Here is a 21261-nt window from a genome sequence, read left to right as displayed (position 1 = left end):
AGATGGTTTTTGAGGCTCAGTAAACAGTAAATGAATATCTTTCTAGATGAAAATTTCTTGAGGGAATATGCTATGTCTTATTTATGTTAAGCCCTACAGTTCCTACTCTAGGGTCTTACACTTAGCAAGAGGTCAGGTTATTAAACAAACATTGAAGAATTATATCCTAATTTTACAAACCAGAAAGCTGAGAAATGTAGCCAATGACTCAAAACATGGGGAGAAGAATCTAAATTCTCAACTCCATTCAATCCTCCTAGATTCATTCAGGTGTGAGAGAAAACAGGTTTAGAGAAATAGAAGCCTTAAACTTGTTTTTCATTCTAGAAAAGGTTATGAGAATCGCTTTCACAAGGTCTATGCTTTGGAAACCTTTTCAACCAGAAAAAAATGCAGGTGGTTTTCTATCTCCTATGTACTCCTATGATACATTTGCATTTTGAGACCATGCTTTAACCTCTCAATAAAACAGAAAAAGTACAGCTCTGTGATGCCAGATTATAGATCTATTCTTGGCTCACTGAGTAAAGAAACTCCTAATGATTATAACAGCCACTGGGGTAAATATTTTTAACTGATATTTAACTATGTTACAAATATATTTGGACTTCTTTATTGTGCATTTTTATATAATAATTCCACATGGCATAAAAACTAATTTCTAATTTATTTCTTAACTATATACTTCCAAAGTATATAGTCAACTTTCAAAGTAGTCAACTTCCAAAACAGAAGGTAAAAACTTTTAAAATTATTCACTGAATATCTGACTATTCCCAAATTTCAGAAATAATATATAGATATTAGAAAACTTCAGCGATTTTAAGGCTTCACTCCTTATTTTCTAAGAAATTTGAGCATAACTAAAACCCTAAGAAAAATAGGGTTCTCCCCTTATATTTCTAAAATCCACATTTTCTAGAAGTCTCTATTAATTACCATAGAGCAATATGTAAATTAGGTACCCAGTCTACGTAGGCAGTACACTCTTAGAGCATGTAATTAGAAATTCAATGCATCTCTTAAGAACAGACAGCTTTCAGAGGAAGAGAAAGCAACATTTTGTACAAAGAAATGGGGAGAAACACCATTCCAGAAAGGTAGAAGCACAGAGAGAAACGAAAAAAAAAAAAAAAAAAAAAAAACTAGGAGCAATTTAACTGGAGGAAAAATACAATAAGACCAAGGGGAAAGGGAAAGTAAGAAACATCCAGGGAAAATGTAAATGTGGAAGGGGAGAGAGAAAAGCATGGAAGCTGAATGAAATGTATTCACACTAGTGTAAAGAAAATGAGTACTTATTATTTTAAAGAGAAGAAAAAAATCAAAAAATCAGTTTGGAGTAAACATGTTCTATATTCAGCCATTATGAGACTTAAACAAAGCAATGATGCTATTTTGTAGTGAATCTTAGGTATTCCATGATGACTGTATAAATTGGGAATTTAATGTTTATAGGAAATTACATTAAGAAATTATTATTCAGGGCCAAGCACAGCAGCTCATTCCTATAATCCCAGCACTTTGTGAGGCCAAGGCGGGAGGATTGCTTGAGCCCAGGAGTTCAAAACCAGCCTGAGCAACATAGTGAGACCCTGTCTCTACAAATAATAAAAAAAAATTAGCTGGGCATGGTGGTCTGTGCCTGTGGTCTCAGCTACTCAAGAGGCTGAGGTGGGAGAATTGCTTGAGTGTGGGTGATGGAGGCTGCAGTGAGCTGTGATTGTACAACTGCACTCTAGCCTGGGTGACAGAGACTCTGTCTCAAAAAAAAAAAAAAGGGTGAGGGGAACAAATTATTATTCAGATAATCAATACAAGTTGCTACGCAATACGAACTAGTAGAATTTAAGGAAATTCCTGTTTGGAAATATAAAGTTAAAACATTCAAATAGTTCCACTAGTGGTAATAAGCTAGGTGAATTTTGATTAAAAATAAAGAATGAAGGCCGGGCGCAGTGGCTCACGCCTGTAATCCCAGCACTTTGGGAGGCTGAGGCAGGTGGATCACCTGAGGTCAGGAGTTCGAGACCAGCCTGGTCAACATAACAAAACCCCATCTCTACTAAAAATACAAAAACATTAGCCAGGCGTGGTGGCGGGAGCCTATAATCCCAGCTACTCGGGAGGCTGAGGCAGGAGAATTGCTTGAACCTGGGAGGTGGAGGTTGCAGTGAGCCGAAATCACACCACTGCACTCCAGCCTGGGCAACAGAGTGACTCTCTGTCTCTAAAACAAACAAACAAACAAAAGCAAACAAACAAAACCAAAAGAATGAAAACCTGGGCATAATGCCCTATATAGGATACAAAAAAAGAGGGTACTTTGGTTTCTTTACATACACAAACTATTTGCAAAGAATTAGATAAAAACCAAATTAGAATACAATGTAATAATGTAATTAAGGAATAAAATACATAATCCAAATAATAAAGGCTATGGGAGGTGCATAATGATAAGAAAATAAGCTAGCACATCAGAAAAATATTTAAAGAAAAATTAGAACTTAAGCTGGTTAGAATGTGAAGGCAGAGAAACAAACATGCTTAATACAAAGTTAAAAGTAATTCCTTGATACTAGGTAATAAGGCATTTTAACTATAATTCATTTATTCAACAAACATTTATTGTGCATACACTATATTGCTGAGAGCTATACTAGACCCCAAAGTAGTTTTTATAATTACTCTACCCATCTGATATGAGGAGCCCTGGGCCCACATGTACCATCCACAATCAAGATTATAGCAGCCTAAGCTCTTTAGTTTAATTAGGTCCCACTTGTCAATTCTTGGTTTTGCTTCAGTTGCTTTTGGGGACTTAGTCAAAAATTCTTTGCCAAGGCTGATGTTGAGAAAACTATTTCTTAGGTTCTCTTCTAGGATTTTTCTAGTTTGAGGTCTTATATTTAAATCTTTAATCCATCTCGAGATAATTTTTGTATATGGTGAAAGGTAGGGGTCCAGTTTAATTCTTCTGCATATGGCTAGCCAGTTATCCCAGCACCATTTATTGAACTGGGGAGTCCTCTCCCCATTACTTGTTTTTGTTGGCCTTATTGAAGATCAGATCATAAGTGTGCCACTTTATTTCTGAATTTTCTATTCTGTTCCATTGATCTATGTGTCTGTTTTTGTATGAGTACCACACTGTTTTGTTTGGTATAGCCTTATAGTTTGAAGTCAGATAGTGATGCCTCCAGCTTTGTTCTTTTTGCTTAGGATTGCTTTGGCTATTCGGGTTCTTTTTTGGTTCCATATGAATGTTAGAATAGTTTTATCTAATTCTGTGAAGAATGGCATTGTAGTTTGACAGGAATAACATTGAATCTGTAAATTGCTTTGGGCAGTGTGGCCATGTTAACAATATTGATTCTTCCAATCCATGAGCATGGAATGTTTTTCCATTTATTTGTGTCGTCTCTGATTTATAAACAGACAACTTACAAAATGGGAGAAAATATTCACAATCTATGCATCTGACAAAGCTCTAATATCCGAAGTCTATGAACTTAAACAAATCAATAAGCAAAAAACCACCCCATTAAAAAGTGGGCAAAGAACATGAACAGACACTTCTCAAAAGAAGACATACGAGTGGCCCCCAAGCATATGAAAAAATGCTCATCATCACTAATCCTCAGAGAAGTTCAAATCAAAACCACAATGAGATACCATCTCATACCATCAGAATGATTATTATTAAAAAGCCAAAAAACAACAGATGCTGGTGAGACTGCAGAGAAAAGGGACCACCTATACACTGTTAGTGGGAATGTAAATTAGTCGAGTCACTGTGGAAAGCAATTTGGAGATTTCTCAAATAAGTTAAAACAGAACTACCATTTCACCCAGCAATCCCATTACCGGGTATATACCCAAAGGAAATAGATCATCATACCAAAAAGACACACACACTCATATGTTCATTGCCATGCTATTCACAATAGCAAGGACATGGAATCAACTTAGGTGCCCATCATTGGTGGTTTGGATAAAAAAAAAAAAATGGTACATATACACCATAGAATTCTATGCAGCCATAAAAAAGAATGAAATCATGTCCTTTGCCGCAACATGGATGTAGCTGGAAGCGATAATCCTAAGTGAATTAATGTAAGAAAAGAAAACCAAGTACCACATATTCTCACTTAGAAGTGTGAGATAAATACTAAGCACATAAAGATGTAAACATGGGAACAATATACACTTGGGACTACTAGAAGCGGGAGGAAGAGAAGAGCCATGGGTTGAAAAACTAACTATTGGGTACTATGCTCACTATCTGGATGCAATATACCCATGTAACAAACCTGCACAAGTACCCCCGTCTCTAAAATAAAAGTTGATTTTTTAAAAAAAGAAAAAAAAACTGGCCAGGCGCGGTGGCTCACGCCTGTAATCCCAGCACTTTGGGAGGCTGAGGCGGGAGGATCACGAGGTCAGGAGATGGAGACCATCCTGGCTAACACGGTGAAACCCCGTCTCTACTAAAAATACAAAAACAAAATTAGCCAGGGGTGGTCGCGGGTGCCTGTAGTCCCTGCTACTTGGGAGGCTGAGGCGGGAGAATGATGTGAACCCAGGAGGCGGAGCTTGCAGTGAGCGGGGATCGCGCCACGGAACTCCAGCCTGGGCGATAGAGTGAGACTCCGTCTCAAAAAAAAAAAAAAAAGAAAGAAAGAAAAAATCTAAAACTCTAACAGGCAAAGTAAAGGAAATAAAATATAGTGGCTAAGCATGTGTGGCTCTCAGCCAACCTGCCTTGGTTCAAAGCCCTGTTCTGCCATTAACTCAGAAGCTGACTTTGGACAGGTTACTAAACCTCCCCCTACTTTGGTATTCTGGTTTGCTGAAAGGAAGATGATAACACTAATATTAGTTATTAGGGTTATTCGGAGGAATAAAAGAATTAATGTGCATAAAGAATTTAGAACAATGTCCAGCACATAATCATTAAAATGACTATTATTTGTGATAAAAAAAACTTCTTCTCTATAACTTTATTCTCTCTTGATTTTCCTTTTAGCCTTGTATTTCCTTGTAGCTAGTGTCCAATCTCCCTTTTATTCTTGCCAAACTAAGTGAACATATGGCCTAAATATGCTGTTTCCTCTCCTCACTTCTGATTCATTTCTCAGCTAACAGCAATCTGCCTCTGCCCTCACTGCTTCACTGAAGGTTAACACTGATGAGTTTATAAAATCACTGAAGAATTCCACATTGCCAGATCCAATGGTAATTTCTGATGGATCTTTATCTTACTAAACCACTCTCTACATTTCAGAATTGGTTACTTTTATTTTTTTTTGAAACTCTCTCAATACCCTTTGTTTCCACAACCCTGACCATCTTTTTGTCTAGTGTTTCCTTATAGCCTCCTGTCTACTCCATTTCATTCCTTGTTTCCTTTGCTTATCAATTAAATGTTGGTATTCTCCAGATTTCCATCCTTGACCTCCTACCCTTTATCTTTATTTGCCTTCCTCGTGATTATAACTCCTGTCTGTATTTTATGTCTTTTAAATCATCATCCAAGATCTGCTGTACATTTATAGTTGGAATTCCGACAGGCACCAAAAGCTCAGCATTTCCAAAGCTAAACTCATTTTATCACCCCTGCAATTCGCCAACCTGTTGTTCCACCTCTATTGATTTCAGTTAATAGCACCACTATTTACCCAAGCACCCAATCCAATAATCTGGAAATAACAAATCTGTATCTCTTAATCTTCCACATTCAATCATTCACTAATATATTTCAACTCTATTGTCACACCTTTCCCCCATCCTTCCTACCACTGCCCCAGTCTAAGTCCTAATTATCTCTTGCTTAAGTTGGAACAACAGTTTTAAAATTTATCCTCTACCTCCAGTTTTGTCTCCCTCAAGCCATCACTGATATAGCTAGTAGAATCACCAATCTAAAATGGAAATCCAAAGACATTATTATTTGCCTAAATCCTATCTTCCTCAAAGATTGCCCATCACATAGAGGATAAAATCCTAGACCTTTATCATATAAATACAGCCTTCTACCACATTGTCTCTATTTTTCCCTGTAGTTTCAGCGAGAGCCACCATGCTAACTGTTAATATGTATATATTAAACATTATGTACACATATACTATACATATAACACCTTGAAGTAATATTTTATTTCTATTTTATAGATTAAGAAACTGGTGCTGATATTTTATATATTAAGAAACTGGTACCTGTATAGGAAAAGTAAAGTTGATCATTAAATCTAAATCTGTCATATTCTCCAATGGATTTCTTTGAGGTCAGGTCCACATCGTTCCTTTCTTTGAACCACCAGCATCTAGCACATTACCTGGCATACATAATGGCTGTTAAGCAAATGTTAAACTAAATTGACTGTTCAAAAAGAGAAATGATGGATTATAACATTATAATTAGATTATCCAGCCACTGACTGAAGAAGGAATAGGGATTCTAGAATTACCTCACAGATACGATAAATGAGAAAAATGACCACTATGACTGAGTTTGTAAAAGGTGTATATCTCTTCATCATGTAAAAATTTAATTATCTTTCAAATTAAGAGATAAGTTCTATATTATCAAGAGTAAATTTCATGTCCTTTTTATTTCTAAATTGCGTTTTATTCAAGTGTTTTTTACTTTTAAAGGATCAAAACAAAGGGAAATAGAAATATTTACACTAACACAAATTCTCTGCTAAAAGATAACAGTATGTATGTGCTCATGTTGCATGTGTATTTGTATGAGTATGAAATATATATGCACAATACACAAATGTATATGATGAAAAACTTCAAGCTATTTTTAAGTTTAGAAATTGATGACTTTAATAACATTTGGGAAGCTCATTCTTCAGACACACTGATTGCAAAGGATTAAAAGATCACCTGAAACTCTGAGACCATCAAAGAATTTCTTTAATTATGAAAAAAAGTGCAGATGTGTGGCCAGTCTTTCTCCCAGGTTGCAACCAAATAAAACTTCAAATAACACACTCATAAATGGCTGAAGAAAAAGGAAATTAAAATGAAAATACATACATATTAAACATAACTATGAGCTGTGACTGTTCAACAATTGGGCTTCAAGTAGTTTCACACCATTGGGCTAGGATAAAACATGCTCTGCTGGCATTTTCATCTGCCAAAATAGCCATTTGCAATTAAAAATTAAAACTGGCACTACTTCTTTGCAAGCAATTTTCAGAAGGCTGCTGGCTATCTTTCTTGTTTATAGTGTTTTTTTGTATCAGTCCTTCATTTCATTTTGAAATACCCTTTTCATTTCTTTCCTTTTAGGCTATCATATTCCCAGTACTAATATTGTAACACTTTTCAACATTTCTAATTGTAATATGGTCTTCAAGTACAATAGCATTGTTTAGATTTCTAAAGACTGATTAGAAGAGTATGAAACATTTTATATATCAGCACAGTATAAAGCAGTATAACTTCTACAAGACCTCTGTAGACTTAAGAGAAATCAGTGATTTTTTAAAGGAATGCAGGAGCAAAAAGAATATGTAAACATCAGTCTCTACAGACATAAACTTAATTCAGAATAGAATATATATGTAGGTAGTAAAGTAATTCATTAGGTCTAATTGAGTCTGACACATAGAATGGCCAACAGAGTAAAATTCCATCTGCCACAAGGGAACTAATAGTGTATTTTGGAGATCTGGGGTGTCAGTAAATGAATCAGTATGTATGCATGGAGCATCTTTTATGTGACAGGCAGTGTTCTGGGTGCTGGTGATATAATAATGAATAAGACAGAAACCCCTGCCTTTAAAGAATTGGGGTTCAGGGGAGAGACAAGCAATAAACAGATCCTCCTCCAAGCAGAGGAGGAGTGATGTGTTCTGTTAAGTCTTTAGGAAGATCACTTTGGGCCAGGTGTGGTGGCTCATGCCTGTAATCCCAGCACTTTGGGAGGCTGAGGTGGGCAGACCACTTGAGGTCAGGAGAATGAGACTAGCCTGGCCAACATAGCGAAACCCCATCTCTACTAAAAATACAAAAACAATTAGCCACGTATGGTGGCGCACGTCTGTAATCCCAGCTACTCAGGAGGCTGAGGCAGCAAAATCGCTTGAACTTGGGAAGCTGAGGTTGGAGTGAGCTGAGATCGCACCACTGCACTCCAGCCTGGGCAACGGAGTGAGGCTCCATCTCAAACAAACAAAAAGAAAGAAAGAAAGATAACTTTGGCTACTATGTAGCACAGAGACCTTGGGGATTTAGGAATTAAGTTAAAGCAACTAGTTAAGAGGCAACCCTCAAGCTCAGAGAAGAGGAAAGGAAATGATAAAAGGATCAGATTGCTTCTTATTCCAAATACTCTTTCTCTTTAATGATAGCATTTTAGACTCTCTACAGTATCCTCCACCATCTCGGATCACAGACACAATTGTGCCCATATCACAGATGAAGATTTGGAGACCCAGAAGTGTGAAATGACTTACAGAATTAATTAGTGGCAAAGCTACAAGCAAAGCACTAATCTCCTACTTCTAGTCCCATATCTTTTTTCTTTTAAATGAATCATCAGTATCTTACGTCTAAGAAAACTGAAAAGACTTGGTAGTTCTTTCAGCTTCGGCTCACCCTGAAGCTCCTCTGTGGAAGGCTTATAAGGAAAATTATTTACTTACTCAGTTAAGCATGCATTTATGGAGGGTCTACTAGACACAAGGCACCTTGTTAGGCACTTAATATTTAGAAATAAGTAGAAATTTCACTGTATGGAAGCTTGCTCTCATGTGGGAGAGACAGACCAAGTAGCCCACGATGACAGTACAATGGGGGAAGCACCATTATAATGACATTGGTAGAGTGCCATGGAACCTGAAACAAGGGGCACCTAACTCATCCTGGCAGAGGGAAGGGAACTGTTTGGAAATATGCCCAAGAGGAAGTGATCTTTGAACTGTACTTTGAAGAAACATTAGGAGTTTAATAGCAAGGGTGCCAGATGTGGGGAGAAGCCAAGAGAACAGCATGAGCAAACACATGGTGGTGAGACACAGGGTGGAGCACTGCAGTAAGGGTGGGGCTTAGAGTGCATATTAGAGGGGAGTAGCTATATAGTAGTCTATGCCCTGAGGGTCTTGTGTGAACTCTTCCAAGGAATCTGGAGTCTAACCTACACTACTGTGTCCATTTTCCCAAGTCTTAACCACTCCTCAGTCCACTTGAATCATATTTATGACCCTTAGCACTCCACTGAAGCTGCAGCAGCAAAGGCCACCAGTGGCCTCCTTCATAAGACATCCAATGAAATCTTACCTAACTTTTCTAGTCCTTTCTGCAGCATTGGAAACTGCTGGCCACAACCTTTTTTCCGTATGCATCTTCCTTTGCTTTCATGAAAATAAGATCTCCCGGGCTTTCCCTCGGCCTTTGGGTTGCTGTAAAGCTTTTCCCAGGTTCTTCCATTGGCTCTTACTTTTTCATCCACTGCTTGGTGTTGGTGTTCCCCAGTCTCTGGCCTCCACTATGCCCTCACTCACTCTATATATTCTTTGGACTATCTCATTTTTTCTACTTATTGCTTTAATTACCACAAAACTGACAGAGGCTTTCAAAGCTAAATATCTGGTTACATATTTAGATTAAACTCCAGATTTGTAAATGATTCCATTCATTCAAAAATATTTTATTGAGTGTTATCTATGTGCCAGAAACAGTTCTGGTTGCTGATCTAACGTGGTTGGAAATAGACTGTGCCTTGTTCACTGCTATGTTCCCACCACTTAAAATCTCCACCTGAATGACTCAAAAAGCCCAACATGTTCAAATCCGAACCCATTATATTCACCAGAATATGTGCCCTTCACTCTTTGTCCCATATATTAGTGAATGGCACTTCCATTCCTCAAATCAACCAAGTCAGAATCATCTTCCTCATACCACATGTCAGACTGGTGAAAACAATCTGCAAATTTTATCTCCTTAACATTTCTTTGGTTAAACTCCTCCTTCTCATCTCCACAGTTACTGCCTTAGTTCCTTAGGCAATCATCTCTCACCTTTCTAGTATGATCCACAGCATATAGTCGATAGTCAACAGACATTTCACAGAATAAGTTTATGAATAAATGAATGCAACAATGAATGGAAAATTCTCACAATTGGTATCATCTCCTTATAGGCCATATTGACTCCATTTTGCACTCCAATTTATTTGCTGAACTAATGAAAGGCAGATCTTTCCAAAATTTATATCTGATTATATCATTCCCCTGATTATCACCATTCAATGACCACTACTGCCTACAGGATAAATACAAGATTCTATGGTCAGCATCTGAAGCTATCCAACAGATTGGTGATTTGCCTTTTGCTCTACCACCCTTTCTTGTGGCTTTCCTCACCCTGAAAATACTTAACAGTACCTAGAATTACTGTGCTGATTCACAACTCCATATCTTTACTCAAGCTGTTTTCTCTGTCAAGATTGTTCATTCCCTCCTGCTGTGCCCACCTGAAAATTAACTACTCATTTGTGGAAACTCAGCTTACACCTCACTTCCCCTTTGAAGCCTGTGCTGACTTTTCTGCCCAGGCTTCACTTCTTTTTCTTTTCTCATGTCACTTTGTAACTTCTCTCTCTAAGCACACCAATAACATTGTTTCACACTTGTTCACAGGCTTGTAGTAGTCCCTTGCTGGCGTCTTTTCCTTCCTCCAGAGTGGAGGCCTTTGCCTTGTTAATTTGGGAATTAGCACCTATTACACACTCTAATAATTGTAGATGGATAAATAGATGAAGGAGTAGATGATGAGAGTCATGGAAATATTTTAGGCAAGGGGATGATATGATAAGATTTGCATTTTACGAACAATACTATGATGTTAGAGCAGAGAGAAGGCTGAGAACAGAAACCAGATGATCAGGCAGGAGAATATTACAAATCATCTAATGGAGAGGTAAGAAACAGAATGGAATAGAAGTGGTAAAGAAGAAAAGGGAATGTATTTGAAAAATACCTATAAAGTAAACAAACAATAGTTAATGACCTTTTGCCTGACCAGGAGGAGTAAGTATGAGAAAAAGGATGACTTCAGAGCTCCTAGCTTGGGTGACTTCTTCTTGTCTCCTTAATATCTATAAATTCACATCCATAGCATTAAGTCAGGCAAAGATACATCAGGCAAAGTGATCAATTACATGTATCTGCAACACCGTTTCCCATGTAACTTCTCAGAACCACATTTACTGCATCAACGCAAATTTATATATGAAGCCCCATCCTGTGTTCCTTCCTCTACTACCCTCATTATTCTTCAAGATTTTCCTTAAACAAGGAGGAATTAAAAAGGGACAAACAACATTCAGGCAAATGAGCCACCTCATGTTTGAATAGCACACTAATAAAATGAAGAAAAGTTGAAGATAGGAAATATGGCTGTCAGGTAAATCCTAAAGAATAGTAAGGGCAAGGATCTCCTAATCTCCACTAATTTATAAAGTTTAAGGGAAAATATTTGAAGTAGGTCATCCCTTGCTCTGTCCAGCCATCCTATCAATAGGCTAGGATATGTACTCTTGAAAAGACATTTTATAACCCTAAAATACCATTATAATAATTATTTTTGCATAAATAATAGAAATTTATATTTACCTCAAGCATAACTTTAAACATGCTTTTCTTGTTTCTTGGCAGTGAAAACACTGGTCGACCAAGTAAATTCACCCCTGAAGTACCTCATTAATCACGGTGCACTTGTTCTTGGCAAGAACCTTAATATGCTACAAATACTGTTATTAAAATAAGATTTGGGGATTCCCAAGCTGGCAGGGAATTAGTTAGTTACACCTCTCTCGAAATTACTTTATTGGGGTCTAGTTAAACTTACAGCATAAAGCAACTTCGATAAATGAATGTAATGTGTAAAGTCTGGCTATTCTAAAGCTCATTTAAATTCACAAGCAGCAACTGCCAAAGATGGCCTCTTTCCTCAGGGTCTGCTTAGTTGTGCACAATCCTCCCAAAAGATGATACTATCCATTGCCTCTTTGTGCTAATGTGGATATAGCACCCCTATCTAATTGCTGAGGCATTGCAGTTTCAGACTCTAAAATGCATAATCAAAAATTCACATTTGCTACATCTATTAAGTACACAATTTATTTCCTGTCTACTACTAAAGATACTGCTAGACTGATAAAGCTTGGTAGACAGAGAAGTATCCAACCTTGAACCTTTGGAAAAATCATTTATTAATGTTTTAAAATTCTGTAAGCCCATACAAACCTGTTAACACCAACACATGGAAAAGAAAATGTTGTGTTGCAAGTTCTCATTCATGTTCAAGAACAAGTTAGGAGATGCAAAGTATGTGCACCAACCAAGGCTTTCTTTAACTCTCTCTGAATATACAATGCATAATATAAAAAAAAGGCTAGAAATGTTTTGAGCATACTGTTGTAAAGAAAAAATCATAACCTATACAGTATATATATTTGCTACCAAATTGAGCATTATAATTGCTAAATTATTTTAGTATATTCTGACAGGTCAAAATAATTTACCAGGCTTATTAAGTAATATGCTTAATTACATATCAGGTCAGAGGAGATTAACGAGAAAAGTGTCAGTTGCATTTCTCTATCATTATCCTAACCACATTTAAATAAATGTGAATTTTACATAAAAGTTATACTTTTTGATGTAATAATGATGCAACACAACCGTTCTCCTTGTGTGCATTGTAAAACGGAAAGTTGGCTGGAATATTCTGCCTAATGCTACATGTTCACATCAGTCTGGGACTGTAAAATTTTCCAGACACCAGAGCACCACAGATTGTAGACTCCACCAATTTCCTGACTCCTATGTGGTTGAATTCCAGGTTCACCTAGTTACAAAACCAGCCCTTCTTCCATGTTATTTCAAAACACGTTTCTGGTGTTGATGCTAATTCTGCATCCCAGGAGAGAGCTATGTATGGATGACACAACTTATTTCTAAAAGAAACCTAGTCCGTGTGCTCAGAACTTATTTTACTAGGAAACAAGGAATGTATCAGCGAGTATCTGCAACTTTCTCTACTGGTCTTCTAAGGTTGATGTCTTTATATTTCATCTTAACAAAAAAGAAGCAGAAATAATAATACTAAAAAAAGAGGAAGCAAAAGGAGAAGAGGAAGAAAAAAAGAGTTAGACACGAGGTAACATTATAAAAACAACCTTAAAATGCCCAGATAAACGTAACTCTAATAGGAGACCGAATGAATGGACTTTGTGGGAAAAACAGTAGTAAACTTTAAAGCCACTGAAAGATTTTAAATGCCTAAGGGAAAAATAAACATTTGCTTCCAATCATTTTCTCATTAAGCATTCTCTGCTAGATGGAGAAGGCTTACTACACACACACACACACACACACACACACACACACACTCTTTGACTCCGCGCCACAAACGGGGACTTAACCCACTGCCCGATCTCTGTCAGAGGCGACCCATTTGCGCTTCTGCTATCGCACCTCTGCCCGCGTTCCTGCGCCCCAGGTTCCCCGCTGCCTCCCCGCCCCCTGCAGCGCGGGAGCGTTGCTTCGCCTGGCCTGCTGGCCTCCTCTAGACCTTGGCCACCTTCTCCGTGGCAGGAAGGACTACATGCACTGACAGATTTTCCGTTGGTGGTGGCTGGGTGGTGGCGAGGCGTGTTTCCGGGCGCACTTAAAACCTAGCAGCTCTCTCCAAGTAGCAGCTTCCCCTACTCCGCCCCTAGGACTGAGGACCTAGCCCTCGGTGCCCCCTCACTTCTCCCCGTCCTACCCCGCCATCACCTCCTAACCTCTCCAGTATACTCTCAAGCCTCACACGAGCGCCTGTCCTCCCTTTGCATTCCCTAGCTCCCGGGCGCCCCGTTCGGTTGAAGTTTACGTATCTTGGGACCTAATTGCTCCCAATTATCCGCGCAGCCTAAGTCCCGCGTCTGCCTGGCTCTCGCCCCGGGAGCCTGAAGCTACCGGGCAGTTCATTGAGTGTCCTCGGGGAAAAGGTTCAAGCTGTAGAGATGAGAGAAGTGGGGCTGGGGGAGGGGAGAGGCTCCAGAAGGAAGACCACGAACACGTGCGAAGAAATAAAAGCCACCACGTGTGCACGCGCGCGGGGGCCCAAGGGCGCGAGCGCGGAGCACGCCCCAGGGGGCCAGGGACAGTGGTCCCCTGCAGCGGGCATAGCAGGGGGCGCGGGTACTCACACGAAAGCGTGGTAGATGAACGCCCAGCCGCGGGGTCTCTCCAGCACGTTGTACAGGTAGTTCTGCACCCGCCGGTACTTGACGTTGCGCCGGCAGCTCTGGCTACTCGTGTAAGAGAGCGGCTTCCCCAGCAGGCTCATCCGGGCCCCCTGCTTGCCCCGGCGGCTCTCCCTCAGGCCACCGCCGCCGCCACCGAGCGTGGCCGCGCGGGTGCCCAGCAGTAGCAGGCCGTCGCCCCTGGCGGCTGCCGAGTTCAGCAGCACCCTGCCCCGGCCCGACTCCACATCCTTCATGCCGCTGCCCAAGCGCCCCCCGCCCGCCGCCGCCGCCGCTGCGCCGCTCTTCACCCAGAGCCCGGCGGCGCCGCCCTCCTCTCCTCCCGCGTGGTGGCGGGGCATGGCATCACCACGGGCACCGCGAGGGGGCCGCCAGCGCCTGCGGCGGGGGCAGCGGCCTCATGTGCGCCGGCGGGTTTCAAGGAGGAAGCCGGCGGCCGACGGGGCGCCCGCCAGCCAGAGACCTCTGAGCCGGGGGCGGGGAAGCAGGCAGCCAGCAAACCGCCCGGGCTTCGGGGCGGGAAAGGAGGGGCTGCAGAGGAGGCCGAGGAGTCCCAATTTCTAACAGCCTTTAGCTTCGAATTCTAAATCCGGACCTGTTTGGGGCGTCACTTTGAGAGGGTTTCTCTTGCTCCCTCATTCCCGCGACTACCACTCCCTCCTTCCCAAACTGCCCCCGGGGATAGAGTGGGGGAGTGCGGGGCGCTCCGAGGCGCGCTCCCACGCGCGCACACCCAGCCCCAGGCTTCCCCTTCCCTCTCTCCACTCCCCACGCCCTGCAGCGAACCGGCCCCAGAAGCCCCTCTCCGAGGCGCGAGTTCGGTTTGGTTCTGGCAGGGGCTTTGCAGCTGTCCGGAAGGTGAAGTCAGCCTTGTGTCCTGAGGAGAAACTGGAGATGCAGGTCGCTGTGCTCTCCCGCTGCTACGTCGCTGCGCCGGATCTTGCCATCCTTCCGCAAGGGGTGAGAGCGGGAACAGCCCTGCCCTACCCTCCAGGTATTAGCTAGCCTGGAGGCTGGAGCGCAAGGTAACGCTCCGGGAAGTGGCACTCGGGTCCCCGCACACGGGCGAATCCTCAGCAGTTCAGTGGACAGACCCGAAGGACGCGGCTGCCAAGTCCGCGAGGCAAGGACCAGGCATCTTCCCGCGCCTCACTCCAGCCTGCGGACTGTGACTTTCCATCCCAGTATCAGACAAGCTCGCGAGTAACTGAACATCCTTTCCAGTCCATGGGTGGGGTGTGGAAAGGGCGTAAAACTCCAAAGTGGCTCCTCTGCGGTGAGCGAGCTGCCCCGGGGCTCTGCCTGACTGCAGCGCGAAGCCTGGGAGAACAAACCCAGTTCCCTCCGTCAAGAAATTTCCATTTAAGTCCGAGAAAGTCATATGATTGAGAAGTTCAGCAGCGGCGGCGAGGACCCCAGTGTCTGGGAAAGAACACCTGGAGGATGGGGTGTCCAGGACGCCGGCTTTTCGGGGTTCCGACCCCACCCACCTTATGTTGTAACATATAAGCTTAGAGACCTGTTGCAAGGAACAAGTGACTGGGTCTTCCACCACCTCTGGCACCCGGGTGGCCCAAAGCCTATGCGCCCTTGGCGGAGAGAGAGGCTACGGTGCCACTGGCCGCAGCCTCTGGCCTTCAGAAACAGTGTATTACAAAGAAAAGGCAGCTTAAACCTCACATTCAGCATAGGGAAAACTGAAGGGTGCCAGGCTCGGGGACTTCTTCCAACAGAGTGGCTCTTCCCCAAATATGAAAGAAAACAATCATCAAATTAAATTGAAGGCAAAACTAAGCTTCCACCACAAAGACATAGCAGATAGTTGCAAGGTGGATTCCTTCGGGCCTTTTCCTTTCCTAAGGCTAAAACAATGCTAAGACAAAAGTCTTCTTGCAGCTGTCTCCGCCCCTCCGAGATAAATACTTTCCCAATTCTCTCCCACCCTGTACACACACCCACGCCCGCGGCAGCTGATTTCTGTCTTCTGCAATAGCTCGATTTAAATGCTTTGCTTTTACTCTTTATTATCACTATTATTTGTGTGAAGCCCTCTCGCCTGCTCCTGGTCACCAGCAGGAGCCTGCTTCCCTCCCTCCTTCCCCCCAAGCCTCCGGGCAGCAGAAGCTAGCTGGGAACTCTGTGCAGCTGGCGGCGACGCCATGTGACTGTGAGCCGAGCACCATCACCCAGAGTCACTCTCTAGCTTTCCCCTAATACACTTCACACCCACGCACTGTGGAGGTGCGAGAGAGGTTGCTCCGTGCGGTGCTATTCGAGGCAGATGCAGAGAGCGCCCTGGAGTAAGCTCTCCAATCCTAGAGCTGCGCGGGACCCTGACTGAAGGCGGAGGGGGCGGGAGGGGGTGCTGTTGCTATATTTAGACTCCCTATGGAGTTTCTGTGCAGGGACTTTCAGGGTGAAAGATCTAGAGACTTAAAATGACTCGTGTGCCCGCTTTAAACGTTAAAATCTTGGCCTTTCTGCAAGCAGTAAAATGAAAACCACTTCCTCTTAACTTAGCTGTTTTCCTTGTTGCAGACTGCTACTTTCGCTGGGTAGGTAAAGTCACTTCCATCTCTCTGGCGCGGCTGGGCCCCGCGTGCAGGCAAGAAGTCTCAGGAAGGCAGGACACAGGGACACGTTTCCCTGGAAGACAGCCAGCTGTTTAATTTCTAAGTGATGCTTTTCTGGGGATGCAGCATTAGTTCTAGTGAAACTGTGTTATTGATTAAGCAAATGCCAGTTAAGCTTAATTAAAAAATTAAAAAGACCCGGTTACTGGTAGCGGTTTTGAGCTGCTGAGAAGGACCTTTCACTTATGTCTTCTAGAGTAACCGCCATTTGGATACACAGCCCAGAAAAAGAGGGTCTGCTCAAGTTTTCGCGGGTAGTGTGAGAGTTACTAGGAATCCAACAACCTGGCTTCCTAGTTCACTGTTCCTTCCACCAATCAATCTGCATCTCCAGCAGAGAATGGATAAAATAGCAAACAGTTCTGGGGTTTTGTATCAATCTCTGACTGCAACCATTGGGAAAGACTGGCTTAGCTGAAGTTCTAACCATCCTACCTTTCAATGCCCAGAAAGAAAAAGCCAAGTGAGTCTGTGCCGACCTCTCCTACAAGAGCCTCTGTTTGCACCTTGCTTTATTTGCTACCTGCTAACTTCCCTCAAAAGACGGGAATTAACTTTGGAGAAAATAAGGTGTTTGTGATTAAGCTTTGTTGTTGTTCCTTTGAATACAGACGTTGCTAGGAAACTGCCTTTTATTAGTTCATTTTGCTGAAATATTAAAATTCAAATTTAGAAAAGAGGATAGGCATACTGAGCAGTGAGTAAAACAACAGTGTATATTCTATGCATTATAATTACATTACAGCATTATGAAGAGGTAAAGGCAAATGTTAACTGCTAGTGTAAAGTATGTGAGTTGATTGGCCCTCCCCATCTTTTGAGATATGTTTGCTTTTACTCATTCATTCTCTTAAGATGCTTGCCTGAAATTTATGACCTTGGAAACATTTTCTGAAGTCTACATGGATATGGTTTCAACTGAACATAGTTTCTAGAGATATTTTATTTTAGTGTGTTTCTTTTTCTTTTTTGGAGATGGGGTCTTGCTGTGTTGCCCAGGCTGGTCTCCAACTCCTGAACTCAAGCAATTCTTCCACCTCAGCCTCTCAAAGTGCTGGGATTACAGGCGTGAGCCACTGCTCCTGGCCTCAGTGTGTTTTCCATCCCATTGTATTATTCTTCTGAAAGGTACTCTGAAATAATAATATTTAAAATTCTATACATGAGCTAGAGATGCACAAAAAAAAGACTTTCAATGCTCATAAGAGGGGCAGAATAACTGGATCTGGACGAGTTTCACAAAGCATCAATGACTCACTCTCCCACTTTCCTTCTTCTTCATGCCTACCCATTTTCTCATTTGCGCCTATCTCCTACTACAAGATACGCTCTTTAGTAGCCACTCTTTAGTGATATGGGTGCATTTTGATCCAGTGTGAAATTCCTGGGCTAATCAGACAGGGAATGATAAATAGAATTCTTAAACCCTATAATAAAAAGGAAATGCATGTGACATGAGTCTGCTTGGGAAAACAATGAAGGGGCAAATATAAAACTTAAAAAGTAGAAAATAATCAACAAAAAGAAAATGCACTAATGGAGAAATGGAAATTCATGATTGGCTGCTGTTTAATGATGTGCACAGGACTCAGCAATTTGCCTTGTAAGCTTAGGGGTAGAACTGAAGTCTCCAGACTCCTGAATAAGAGTCCCTTTAAGCTACACCACCCTTCTCCTCAGCTTTTATTTCCTTCCAATCAGGCCATAACCAAACCAATAAGCATAGCAGCTATATTGCATTTCATAGATATCATAACCATTGGTTCAGTAAACATATTTATCTCCTACTATTATTTTAAATGTATCAGCATAATATACCATTTGTTTTGATCAGTCATCAACAATTCTTATCTCTAAGAGTTATGATACAAACTTTTCACGCTCTTTCTTCAACAAGCAGAAATTAATCAGAGAACCCAGGACAACGTCAGAGATCATATGAGCCTCACCAGACTGCATGAGAGTCATAACACAGTAGGAGTCCCAGGCCTACCTCACATGGCAAATGGGACAGTGTTCTTCAGAACAACCTCTGCCCCAGGGATGCAGAAAGGAGATGGGTGTGAATGAGTGTGGCTGTAAGGAGAGGCTGGTAGAGAAATAGTGCGGAAAGGGCTCAACAAGTTCTCACCATTTTTATTCCAGCAGCTAACAAAATTACTGTTTCTAGGAATTACTGAAATATTGTGCTGATCACAATTGTTGAAGCAAAATAATAGCAAATACTTATCATGTGTTTTGTATGTGTTAGGCACTGTGGTTTACAGTAATTATTTCAGGCCGGATGTGGTAGCTCATGCCTGTAATCCCAGCACTTTGGGAGGCCAAAGTGGGTGGATCACTTGAGATCAGGAGTTCAAGACCATCCTGGCCAACACAGTGAAACCCCGTCTCTACTAAAAAATAGAAAAATTAGCTGGGCATGGTGGCAGGTGCCTGTAATCCCAGCTACTCAGGAGGCTGAGGCATGAGAATCGCTTGAACCTGGGAAGTGGAGGTTGTAGTGAGCCAAGATGGTGCCACTGCACTCTAGCCTGGGCAACAGAGGGTGAGACTGTGTCTCAAAATAAAATAAAATAAAACAAAATAAATTTCACTTAATTGTGACAATAGTTTCATAAGTAGGCACTACAATCATATCCAATTTATAGGGGCAGAAACTGAGGTGTAGACAAGTTAATTTTTTTTAAACTAAAAATTAGCTGAGGCAGGGCAAAAACAGAACCAAAACTAGATTTTTAACTGCTAATCTATATCAGCTTTTGAATAAAAAATACTTAGCCTATTATTGTGTATTAATAATCTTAATGGGTTTTGTTACAAATGAAAAGTACTGGAAAGTTTCTATTGGTTATCTTGGAGGAGGATTTGAGGTTTTATTCTAAACACAGAAATAGCTTCAATATTTCTCTTCACTTTTCCTGTGGAAGTAGGAGTTTCCCTGCATAGACACTCTTCTGTGCTGAAATTTTAAAAATAGTCCCAAGTCTCATAGTATCAATTTCTTGAAATTGTATTTACATTTTGATCTTTTTCTTAATGCTATTCTCAGCTTTATTTATAAAACCCTGTTAATCGTATTTGGCCATACCTGATTTCATTTTTTCTGACATGTTAATATGTCAGCACTGCTCTCTATCTGTTAGCCAACTATTTAAACATATCTCTCTGGGAATAATAGAGTTAGTTGAACTTTTTAAGATCCATATATTTAGAAACTATGTGAAGAGGTTGCCACAGAAGGCAAACATCTCTTTTAAGCTAGTGTACCGGAAAATTCTGTTACTAGTCTGTGCCCCCTAGTGGTACTGACATTTTACCATTGTTTTTTAAAAGGAAATTAAGAAAGCTTCTTTTACGAAGTTCTCAAAACTTATTACTCTCTTCAACAAGTAATCTTCAACTATCAGGTGTCAGCTACCTGGAGTGGTGCAATGATGAAAGACAGTCCTGATTCTTATTATGTTCATAGACTAGTAGGGTAGATGGATAAATGAGCAAGTAATTATAACATGGTGATGAGTTCACACAGGTTTGCACAGAATGTTATAGAAGCTACAGAGGTTCCTAAAGAATGTAATAGCTGAGCTAAGTCTTGAGGAATAACTAGACTTTGGTGAAGACATGAGGGATAACTCAAAGAGAAAACATTTGAGAAGATGTGACGGAGTCTTGCTCTGTCGCCCAGGCTGGAGTGCAGGCACAATCTCAGCTCACTGCAACCTCCACCTCCCAGGTTCAAGTGATTCTCCTGCTTCAGCCCCCCGAGTAGCTGGGACTACAGGCATACGCCACCACGCCCAGCTAATTTTTGTACTTTTATTGAAAACAGGGTTTCACTATGTTGGCCAGTCTGGTGTTGAACTCCTCACCTCAAATGATCTGCCCACCTTGGCCACCCAAAGCGTTGGAATTACAGACGTGAGCCACCGCGCCCAGCCGGAGAAGATGTGAAATTTTGAGAGCTGACCATACTTTGAGAATAATAAGTAGTTGGATTCTACTGAAGCCCAGTGGCTTTTGGAGGTGTAGCAATAAGCAGGAGGCAGCAGAAGTAAGACAAGGGCTGTATGACAAAGTCTTGGCAAGAACTTTGGATTTTATCCTGACGTGAGTGGGGAGAGCCACTGAAGAATGTTAAGCCAGAAACACTACATGTTACTACTTCCACTTTCAGAAAAGGCTTGATATGGATTGTACACCTACAAGTGGCACACACTGTTCCAAGTGGAGACTCAAAGATGATAACGATACAGTGTTTATGCTATAGGTTTGTGAAGCTACCAATCCATGGACAGATGTTAAACCTAACTTCCAATTTCAGGTACAAATATCTGAGTAAATGAT

General features: G+C 41.4%; 1 protein-coding gene across 2 annotated transcripts in view; it reads right to left on the bottom strand.

Moving 5' to 3' along the window:
* The window catches only part of KCNQ5 (potassium voltage-gated channel subfamily Q member 5), a 576742-nt gene extending 560143 nt beyond the window's left edge, over nt 1-16599 (bottom strand). Inside the window, exon 1 of one of the 2 annotated variants that reach the window (XM_034962369.3) lies at nt 14225-16599. In XM_034962369.3, coding sequence (XP_034818260.1) covers nt 14225-14622 — 398 coding nt within the window. In that variant the 5' untranslated portion in view covers nt 14623-16599. The remainder of the gene's footprint in view (nt 1-14224) is intronic. The other variant, XM_003809536.5, reaches the window with a different exon arrangement.
* Between the last annotated feature and the right edge of the window lie 4662 nt (nt 16600-21261).

The sequence above is a fragment of the Pan paniscus genome, chromosome 5 (assembly GCF_029289425.2).
Source record: "Pan paniscus chromosome 5, NHGRI_mPanPan1-v2.0_pri, whole genome shotgun sequence".
Classification (NCBI taxonomy): domain Eukaryota; kingdom Metazoa; phylum Chordata; class Mammalia; order Primates; family Hominidae; genus Pan; species Pan paniscus.
This window is presented reverse-complemented; position numbering and strand designations above follow the sequence as displayed.